Source organism: Pocillopora verrucosa, chromosome 6 (assembly GCF_036669915.1).
Source record: "Pocillopora verrucosa isolate sample1 chromosome 6, ASM3666991v2, whole genome shotgun sequence".
Lineage (NCBI taxonomy): Eukaryota > Metazoa > Cnidaria > Anthozoa > Scleractinia > Pocilloporidae > Pocillopora > Pocillopora verrucosa.
Window position 1 is genome coordinate 15713646 of NC_089317.1, and position 11075 is coordinate 15724720.

General features: G+C 35.7%; 1 protein-coding gene across 1 annotated transcript; it reads left to right on the plus strand.

Annotated features, from left to right (window-relative positions):
- Positions 1-3310: 3310 nt before the first annotated feature.
- On the plus strand, positions 3311-8638 carry LOC136282001 (uncharacterized). Its single transcript, XM_066169071.1, has 4 exons — positions 3311-3370; positions 7157-7364; positions 7796-7899; positions 8324-8638. The coding sequence occupies exons 1-4, from the start codon at positions 3347-3349 to the stop codon at positions 8543-8545; spliced, it is 558 nt and encodes a 185-aa protein (XP_066025168.1). The 5' UTR covers positions 3311-3346; the 3' UTR covers positions 8546-8638.
- Positions 8639-11075: the final 2437 nt, after the last annotated feature.

Sequence of the window (11075 nt, forward strand, 5' to 3'; positions counted from 1 at the left end):
ACAGAGAAGAACTTGTTCTGTGCGAGCTGCACGAAATAGCTCTACAAAGTACATCTTAGCACAACAGGTGTGAGATTGAAAGAAAAAAAGAGCGATAGCATTTGCAAGCAATCATACCTTCCCGTACAAATACCCTTAAAAGGCAGATTGTGTGCGCGGCAGTGAAGGTACCGATACACAGCCTGCAAGTGAAAAAGATATCCCTTTTTTTTAGGCGTGAAATAGGATTTTTACTTTGTATATTTATTTATTTATAATTTTTCTAATGATGGCAGGGTCACGTGCAAATATCGATTACGCTTTATCTCAAGGTGTCCCTGAAGTGCTCCTTAGGTGCCCCTGATACAGAAAGGTAATCGCTTTTGTTCTTACTCGATAAAGACTTACTCCTTTGTTCATGAAAATAAATTTAGCCTAATTTCTCTGAGTCAGGCCAACAAATTATGTACGACAACGTTAGTCATAAAAAAAAGACCTAAGGGACACTCTTCAAGTGATCTTAAAGGATTGCTTCAAGCAATACAACACATTTAGTTTTTTTATGTGCACAAGACACCCGAAATACTGGTTTTGGTGATTTACGAGGTTAGATTAAAATAACAGAAACAAAAATCTATAAACACCTCTTTCTTACTCGATAATAGCATGTAAATTGATTAGCTTCAAACATTAGAGATTGTCCAATATAGTGGCCCCTGCTGTCCCGGACCGTAATTTGTTTCATCATGTGTACGTCTGGAGTATAGCTGTCATTATGAAATACATCTTTCGTCAAAAAAAAAAACACTTATTTTAAAAAAACTTCATAAAAAAAGATGTTTTGTATTTTATGCGAGATATAACATAAAATAGATTAGCTTTTTTGGCAGTGAAATGAATGGAGTACATTAAGTAAGTCGAATCGTGACCGTAACCAGAAATTAAATAAACGGGCAGTCCTGACTTAATGGTTAAAGAATTCATAAGAAGGCACTCGTTGGTAAGTAAACGTGTTTCCCACGTTTAAAGACAATTTTCACAGAATGGAGCCGGTTTTAAAACGGCCAGTATATATAATCATACACGACTTGGAAGATGAAAAGGATAAAAAACTGAGGCAGCTTTATGGCGGTGACTATGGATCGCGATGCTATAAGTCTGTAAAATATCCAGTAACTCAATGATAACGAAAGAAAGAAAGTAAAACGGAAAGAAAGAATCGAAGAGAGCATAGGAAGAGATAACGAAAGAAAAAAAATTAAAACGGAAAAAAAGAAAAGCAGAGAGCATAGGAAAAAGGAAGCATGCACTCGAAAAGTTTAAAAATCGAATTAAATTTATGCCTCAACTATAATTATAAAGCTACGCCAAGGAAAGATATTCATATGCATGACATGGATAAAACATTGCAACATGGTAAATTCTTTAACTTTTGTTTCTTTTTTATGATTTTTCAAATCCCCATTTTTGACTTTAGGGCATATTGCTCGGATCTCGCTGTGCTAAAGTCCATATGTGATGACCTGACCCAGATCATGATACTTCTTCTTCCTGTACTCCCACTCAGTCGTTACATATCTCACTTAACGTGTTAGGACATTTTTTTTGTTTGCGATTAAGATTTTTAGTATCCATAAAACATTTTACTACTTTAAGTTAGTTGAAATGTTAACAAATTGAAATTACACATATTTTTTCTTTTCACTTCATCCCACGGTCGTGACGAGACGAAAAAAAAAATGTTCTCCTTCTCATAGTTTCACTTGTTGAATGAAACTAGAATTCAATTAAAACAATAAATTTTTGTAAGTGAACTTGATTTTACCCTCAAAGAGTTAGGTAAAATTTGTTCTTATTGATTCAAAAATCTAGACTTCAACATGTCATCTCTGGGTAAAGTAAGGTTAAAGATGCCGTGATAGTTCGAGTCCGCGGGTTATACCCGATTGATTTAAGTGAAATACAACAATTTGCTGTCAAAGGGGTCATAATTTTTACGACTAACGGATAAAATTTTGGCCTTTTCACGGCTAACGGTTGATTTCTTTCCGATAATGGTGTAAATAAACTTTTTTACAAGCAACGGTTAAAATGTGTCAATTTTTAACGGCTAAGTATTTTTATGCCGTCTTAAGTCATGACTTCATCTCCACTTGCCACTAATGTTCCACTAATACTCGCTTCGTACTTACTTAGTTCAATTAAAAATACTTTTCCCTGATAGTAGCTTCAAAATATTTGAACATATATATAATTGTATATTCATAGATTTCCATTGCATACTTACTCTTCCTATCAAATCTTTCTTTGTCTCTCTCTTTCCTCTTTCGCCGTCTATCTTTCGTGAGCAAAACCCGTGCGGTTCAACTAAATACTTGGGTTCTTAAGTGCAGGCTGCCCGTTTGTGGAATTTCTGATTTATGCAGATCGGCTAAAATTTTCTCCCGGTCATTGGTCTCGGCTTTTCTTTTTTTCACTACCATAATATGTGAATTATCCTAGACGTCGTGTGCCATCATGGATTGACAATTAAAACAGTGTTTTCATTTGTTACAGTTTGATAACAGAGTCAGTTTTTCACCTCCCACTGTATTTACAGGGGTGTTGCGTAGGTGAAGATTTGTATTGAAACTTTGCATTTTTGAGGTGACCGAAGACATTTAAGTTTTCAATAATTATTGGTAAGATAACTTTTCAAGTGCGTTTTACATATTTTTCGAATATAAACTTTAAAGTAATTATTCAATTAAGCCAATACTTGAAATCCAATCATAACTGAAATAGATGAAAGGGTCGTCTTTAATGCTGGCTAGTCTCTCACGAATCCCATGGTTGTTGTTTTTCGCTATCTCTATTAGCTATGACTTTGTTTAACTAGTACTATTAACTTCAAAAATATGCTCAGTTAATTTAATAAGGCAGTCAGTTTTGTTATTCAAAATGTTATTAGCCATTCTTTGTGAGTATGTGTTTCTTAATATTTTTGTTTTGTGGCGGTATTTTTTGTATTACGTAATGTAAGTAATATTATGAAAATATTAAACAAATGAATTAATCAGTTATAGTCTGTATCTGCTGTAAGGTATACCGGAAGTGGCCACAGGTAGAAAAGGGTTTGGGCAGCATGAGAGCTGATCAAGTGTTTCCAATTACTCCCTTCCTTTTTTCTTTTCAAAATTCTGCACACCTTTGAGGAAAAAGCCATTAATTTTTAACATATTTTAGTAATGACAACAAACTAGAGGAACTTCGTGAACCAGGCATCTTTCCCTGGAATCGTATAAAATGATGCTGCACGTAACATTTCCATTGCCAAGTTTTGGAATTTACGAGTAACATCTCTCCCAGATTCCATAGAGTGGATATAATGGACGTGAAACATACATTTCTAGTAAGTAGCGTCTGAAATGTAAGGTAAATTCCTTTTTGTAGTTCAGGGAGCATCTCCGTACCAAAAGGAAAAAAAAAACCTTATCCCTTAGTTTCAAAAGTTAACAGAAGTTTACTTAGGGAAATTTTTAAAAAAGTACTCTCTTCATTTTATGTTCGTATTTAAAAATGACAAATCATCGAGTGTAATTGCTACGAGGTCGTGAAAAAACCAGAAAACTTAAGGTAATCTAGTTTAACACTTTTTTATTTGATCTGGTTTTAGCGAATCGTAAACACGTTCTAAAGATAATTAAACCTTTCGTCATTTTAAAAATGAAATTTGATCAGGTGGATGCGTTAACTTTATCTTTCCGATGCCTTTCGGATTTACTCACGTGTTTAAAACAATTTGGTTTTATTAAACGGCCCGTTACAAATATTCAAAAGTGCTTTGAATTTCATTCTCGAACTACGGCCCTCAAAACCAAGTCAGTTTTCAATGTTTTCCAAGTTACGTTGTGCTCCACCAGGCCTAGCTGATACCGCTTTCACTTTAAAGATCAAAAAGAATATTAAGATCAAGATATTACCACTTGACAGTTGGTATGATCGTGTTTTCTCGAAGTAACGTGCTTGTTTCGAAATGCAATGCCACAGATACAAAGCCGCTTTTATTCATATGAAAAAGCATACCAATTTGTTTATTTTTACGTAAAATTTTTTAAGAAAACCGTAAGAGTCACCTTTTGATATCAATAATACATCTAAATCCTATACATGAATCCAAATAAACGCTTCATTTGCTGCTTATGATTAACTACGCATTAGCAAGCAGAAGGTTTATTGTCATTCGATGATATTTGCCTAATCCGAAATCTTTCCTTTATCGTTTTTACCTCTAAAGAGATACGTCTTGTTCTGCGCTTTCTAGAAAAATTTTGACCATTTCTGATCATGATTTAAAGTCGGTAACTGACACGTGTCCTGACTGTTTGCAATGCTATGCATTGCTTCTTAGTTTCATGCTTAAGAGATTTGGCTTGCTAAGTATTTTCCATCATCATGGAAACCTACCACACCTGCCTCCTGTTGTCTAATGATCTCTTATAAAGAAAATGTTAATCAAATATGTAGCCTTCACTGTTGCGGTTGAATGTATCAAGTTGCAAATCTATAAATACAAGAAACACTCAACTAATGCAATTTTGGCACGCAAGAAACGCGACTTTCGTTCCATGTTAACATCTTAGACTACAAATGGGGAACGAAATCGGCTACGGCCAGCTAATGCAGACTTCTGATCACTAATGATCTCAGTTTTTTTTTTCGTGATCCTTCACGGTGCGAAAATTGGCTCCTACGCATGTTGAAGAATTTTTTTGTCATTAGTGATAAATTATGACATTTAATGAGTTAATTAAGTAAAGTTCTTTTTTTGGAGGCAAAAAGCATGAAATTGGAAAAAAACAGTAAAACAGTAACAGTAAACCGAGCACCTTCAGATATTGATCATTGCCTTTATTTCTATGACCTTAATGTTTGACTCACCAGCAACATTCTGAGGAGACATTTGATGCTAGTTACTCTCAGGGGCTAAAGGGTATGATGTGTCACAATAAAATAGACCTGATTCCCCTAAAGCTCTCTAGTTTTCTTATGAACCTCCTCTTTCCCTTCATTTGCGATCAACTTTCTGAAGTCCTCCTATACACTCTGTTAGAGACGACGGATCCCTCTCTGATCGCTCTGAAAACCACGTAATCCCCCCCAAAAATCATCTGACGGAACTTATTCGATTGGCGAATAGAATGGTTTGTGTCAATCGGGTATTACAGTTTTTTGGCTTTTGGCCCAACTTTTAATTCTTTTACTCCATAAAATTGCGATCAGGAACCGCACGTTCTCTATAAATGAATGCTTCATTTATTGTTTATGATCAACTACTCATTAGTCAGCTATAAGTTTCGTGTCATGTCGTGATGTTCGCTTAATCTGAAATCTTTTCGTTTTCGTTTTTACCTCTAAAGAAATACATCTTGTTTTTAGCTTCCTAACAAGATTTTGACTGATCATGATTTGAAACTGGTAAACTGACACGTTTCCTGATTGTTTGCAATACCATGCATTGTTTCTTAGTTTCACGCTTAAGAGGTTTGGCTTGCTAAGTATTTTTCCATTTTCACGGAAATGTGCAACATCTGTATTCTATTGTCTAATGATCGATTTGACAGAAAATAATTGTAGCAGACGGATACTGAAGCTTTTTGGCTCTGGAATCAATCTTCAGTTCTGCTATTTAACAAAATTGGCAACAGGGACCGCACGTTCTCTAGAAACTTCGTCTATGTGGTGTTTGGTTGATACGGTTTGTAAACTCACACAATGATTTAATATTGCGCAAGCAAGTCTTTAAAGATTTGTTTGACTACATTTTTACCTCATATTCCTTTCAAAGATAATCATGAATTAAAAACGATACTCAGCACAAATAAGAGATTTCATTAAGTTGATAACGCGGTCATGTTACCTCAATACGTTAATGCATAATCTTTGTATCGCCATTTACAATCAGTAAACTGACTCTGAGCGGAAGGTTATTCCAACATATCGTAATTGTTTCATCTTCAGAATGAAGATAACATAGATGGGAAAATATCTATCACAATAATAAATATTTCCCAATGGCCTACTGAAGAACTATTCAGTAATTTTAGACGAATGTGGTCAAAATTAAAACACCTAGCTGTTATAAATTCCTAATAAACTCCCACATACTAACAGGAAAAAGGTCAATGAGACAGGTTGTTTAGAACAACAACAATGAATGCAGTAGACGTCAAGAATGAAAACAAATATGCGCTTTGCGAAGCGTAACCGATCTCTAGTGACTGAAAAGAGGAGAAAAAAAAAGAAAGGATCAGTTTCCCATTAATCATAACCATTGCAATTTCCTCAAATGTGATCGGTGCTTAAGCTGCATTTTTCCCCTACATATGCTGTGGAGTTTTAATCGGAAGGTGTAATCGGACAGTTGGCTGAAAGTCCACCCACCAATCACAGAATTGATTTCAATACCCATCGAAACAATCACTTAACCAACAAAACTTGGAATTTCCAAAATGGAAGATTTTTTATTTTAGACAATTTCTCTATTGTAGATATTTTCTGAAGTTTTCCTACGGAATTTGTATAGGTCATAGTTGATTGCTAATATTTTCTGAAGTTTTCCTACGGAATTAGTAAAGGTCATAGTTGATTGCTAATATTTTCTGAAGTTTTCCTACGGAATTTTTAATGGTCATAGTTGATTGCTAATATTTTCTGAAGTTTTCCTACGGAATTTGTAAGGGTCATAGTTGATTGCTAATAGGACTTTGTGTCGTCTAATTAGGTCTGTAATCATACTCTTGCTTGAAAAATCACACTCCACCTCGCAGGTTTCCGATTTATAGTCACGTGTATGATTACAGACTGAATTGGACTCTGCTCAGTCCTACTCAGTCCTCAGTCAGTTACATTATTAATGCTATAGTGTGAAAAAAACATCGTAATCAGAAAGGGCGACACCAGGGTGGGAAACAACCCCCATAATGAAAAAATAGATCAAGCTTAATGATAGTCTTAATTAGCTAAATGAAAGAAATGTCTCTGAATCCTGTCTCAAGCTAAACAATAGGTGATCATTAAAGTCAATCGTCAAAGTCATGCAGTCGAAAAAACGTGCTCCCCAATACACAATGAATTATTTGTTTTCACTGAAGATACATATCTGCTCCCTAACCAACAGTCTTTAATTTCTTTCTAGATTGCACTTACAATTGTGCTGTTATGCGAGAAAGCACAATCAAGAAAAACTCGACTGGAGAGGACCATTGCTTCGTATTATAGGAGAGCGAAAACGTGTAGTGGAGGAAATCTGATAAAGATTTATACAGACATGTGTCAAATTGTAAACGGAAAGAAGCAGTGTAAGGTTTACTGCAATGGCAGAACCGACTTGGACCAAAACACAAGTGAGAATCAAAGAATTATAAGAACTGTTCATATAGACTAGTTAAAAGATATATATATTCGCCGTTGATTCTTGATATCCCATTGTTCAGGGAGTTTTGTTTTTCGACGCCCGAAAAGTAATCGATGTGGAAAGAGTGTGGGTATAGGTTTAAAGTTTTGTCTCCTTAACATCCAGTCCTTTCAGACTAGATCGTTTGGATTTAGCAGTAAGTTTGAGATCTTTCAGATTTCAATTGTAATACTGCCAAATTATTGTCAAAAAACTCATTAAGGAAACATTCTCAGCAATCGCTTTTGCGACTGCAAAGCAGTACCTTAAAAAAAAAGAAGCAAAATTGTCCTCCTCAGCGAATGGCTGGTCCAACGATGATAATAGTTATCAGATAATCGATCGTTTCATTCTCCAATAAATTCGTCTATTTTCTTGCAGGATTTGACATCGTGAAGTGGAATGGTAAGAAGTGCATTCAAAAAAGAGTCGGACTCATCACATACTCGTTGAAAGTCATCAATGAGACGAACGTAGTTTTTGAGGTGAGTTTAGTGCGCTAACATAAAATAGAAAGGAAAACCAACTTAGTTGATCGTTGAGATTCACTACAAATGTGCAAGTCCCTGCTTCTTTATTATTTCTTTGCTTGACTACTCAAAAGCAAATCAAATAATGGAAATGATGATTATAAAATAATATTGAAACAATTGGGACGAAAATGACGATAACGACCACGGCTATATGATGAAGATAATGATGGTGCTGATGACAGAAAGGTTGTGGCTCAAGATCAGAAACAACTGCAAATAAATGAAACTGGAAAAGCAATTTGACGGAACATTTCACAAACATAAGCTCTTGTTTGTCAATAACAAAGCCATGCACTTTGATATGAGGGAAAACCTTGTTTGCTTGTTAGTTTGTTTACTTGCTCATTACTTAACTGATAAATTTGTTGTTTTGTAGGATCAGTCAGCGTGCAACGCATCAACCAGCAATGAGTTCTTGTTTAAAGAGGAGAAAGATATATTGACAAATACCTTTACATATAAATACATCTCAAGCACTAATCAAGCGATGTATCTCGGAGTTAATCATAACTGTACTGATAAGAACTTATATGTTTATTCCACAAATGTAAAAGACAGGCGATGTTACATGAATAGAGAAAAGATTAAAAAGCTTTAAAATTCTTTTTGTTTTCTGACAGTTGTTAATTATTTAAGACAATGGCCCGCTTGACTAAGTTTGTGAATTCCCTGAGTGTTTCGTTCAATGTATTTTTTGGAGGATTGAATTTAAGTAAGAATATATACATACAAATAAAACATCAAGTACAAACCAGATGTAGTGCCTTGGAGTGAGTGTCAGCTAAACTTATGATAATTTATTTCTTCATTCCACAAATAAGCGAAACAAACGAGGACAGGGGAGCGGGAGCCCGGGAGGAGCGGGAAGCGGGATCTATAAAAGGGCGGGACACGGGAGCAGAAATTGAAAAGGCAGTCCTTTGTTGTTTATTAATACCAAACATCCAGTCAAAGACCCGCGCCTAGTGGCGTTTTTTGATTTTCATTTAAGTTCCACCGAGGTTCAAAAGAAAATTTTAGACGCCAGAAAACGTAAATTTGTACTCAACATTGACGCCGATGAAATTGGACACCTCTCGAAGTCTGTTACGTTAGAGGTCATGAATGAGATGACATAAAACAATTACACACTTGTGTCTCGCACGCTGTAGCAGTCGTAATTATCTAACACAAAGCGAGTGAGGTCGATAGGGCGTCAAGGGCTATATTGATCAGCCTCGGTATTTTCCGGTGTGGCAACACAAAATCAGTCCATAGAGGACCTTGGTTTTTCAAATGCCTTTTTTTAAAATCAGACAATCACATAGCTGCAGAAGTTTAAAGAAGGTTTCAACTTCCCGAAGAAATCCGAATGGTTTAAAAATGCCATAACCAGCCGATGAGTAATGTACGATAATTCTCTAACAGCACTTAAACTGGACGCTCATTGAATGCAAACGGGTCGTCAATTCATGTGTAACGAGATGAATTATTTGTTGAAGCCAGGTCTTACATAGCTCACGGCCAACGCTTCTTCCGACGAAGAACGAAAATTACTGAAGCGCAATGGATATACAATGAGTTGAAATAGAAGTAGGGCCAAATTAGATAGAAGTACCGAACTCTAAAAGATACTTTTGGTTCTTCAAAACGAATGTTTGGGATTTTTAATGTTGATTACGTCGCAGGTTTCTCGATAAGCTAGAATGACAACAGCGCAAAAGATCGTGAATGTCATAAAAGACACGGAATAATTCGAAAAACTTAATTTTGGGCTCGATGAAGTCGCAGAGGAAGTTTTTTAAGGTTGGTTCAGGAGAAAAAACACAAAAAAGGAAAAGACAAGGAATGGATTGAAAATATACATAGTTAAGCGAGCTAGTAGCGTGAAAATGCGTGAACTTTGACTGAGTTGTTGTATCTTGACTTTTGTTTTCATTTTGGGCCAAAATATCGCGAACGTGACTGAGTTCTGAATGTGTCATATTTCGTAGAGTTTTATTCCTTCCGCTCTATACTGAAATAAAATTTATCCTCTGCCATCCGGTAAGCAATTAGTTGTTGTTGACAACGACTAATTACTTACCACTCCACCGAAGCAGACTATAATTGTCATTGAAGCCATTGCCGTCTATTTCAAATTTCACGCCGAGTTATTCGGCCCAGGGTCGACACTTTGAGTATGAAAAAATATGAAAAAACGCACTGGAAAAAGCATTCTCTTGATCCCGGATAATTATGACACATCTCTTTAATTTTTGGTTTCAGCTTATAGCGGTGAAACCACTTGCCGTTATTCTAAGGCGACATTTTGAAGAACGAGACTATTCAAAGTCATAAACCGGAACCAAAAATTATATGTATGCTTTTTCTTTGACAGTAGCTTCAAAATATTTGGACATTGATAGTTAGATTGTCAGAGATTTGGGATGTATGCTTGCTTCCTCATAGGTAATCTCTCTTTGTCTCATTCTATCCTCTTTGCCGTTTGTCTTTCGTTTGTAATATTTTTGGTTATTTTGCAGCTTTTATGCGTCATCACCAAATCTGCCTCAGGTTTTGTACTCTTATTTCTAGGACGTGCGTGAAAACATTTTCCGTATCAAAACCGACTCCATTCCGTGAAAAATCGTCTTGATATGCGATTATATGCTTACTGACATATGATGGGGTTCAACTAGATACTTTGACTATTAAGTCAGGCCGCCCGGTCGTGGAATTTCTGATTTATGCAGATCGGCGACAAAAATATTGTTAGTCATGGTCTCAGTTAGAATTGACAAACTCACACAAAAATCGCACTTACTTAATGTACTAAGTTCGTTAAGCTTTTTTTCACTGGCAAAAAAAGTCAATCTATCCCATGTGAAATATCATAGACGTCATGTACCATCGTGGATTGACAGTTAAATAGCGTGGTAATTGGTTACGGTTTGATAAGCGAGTCAGTTTTTTCACTTGCCACTGTAATTCCAGGGGTGTTGCGTGGGTGAAGACTTGTATTGAAACTCGCATTTTTGAGGTGACCGTAGACATTTAAGTTTTGAATAATTACTAGTAAGATAACTATTTAAGTACCTTTTACATATTTTTCGAATTGCCTCCCAAGCTACCATTAAGTAATTATGAGTGGCAACTACGTCAATCCT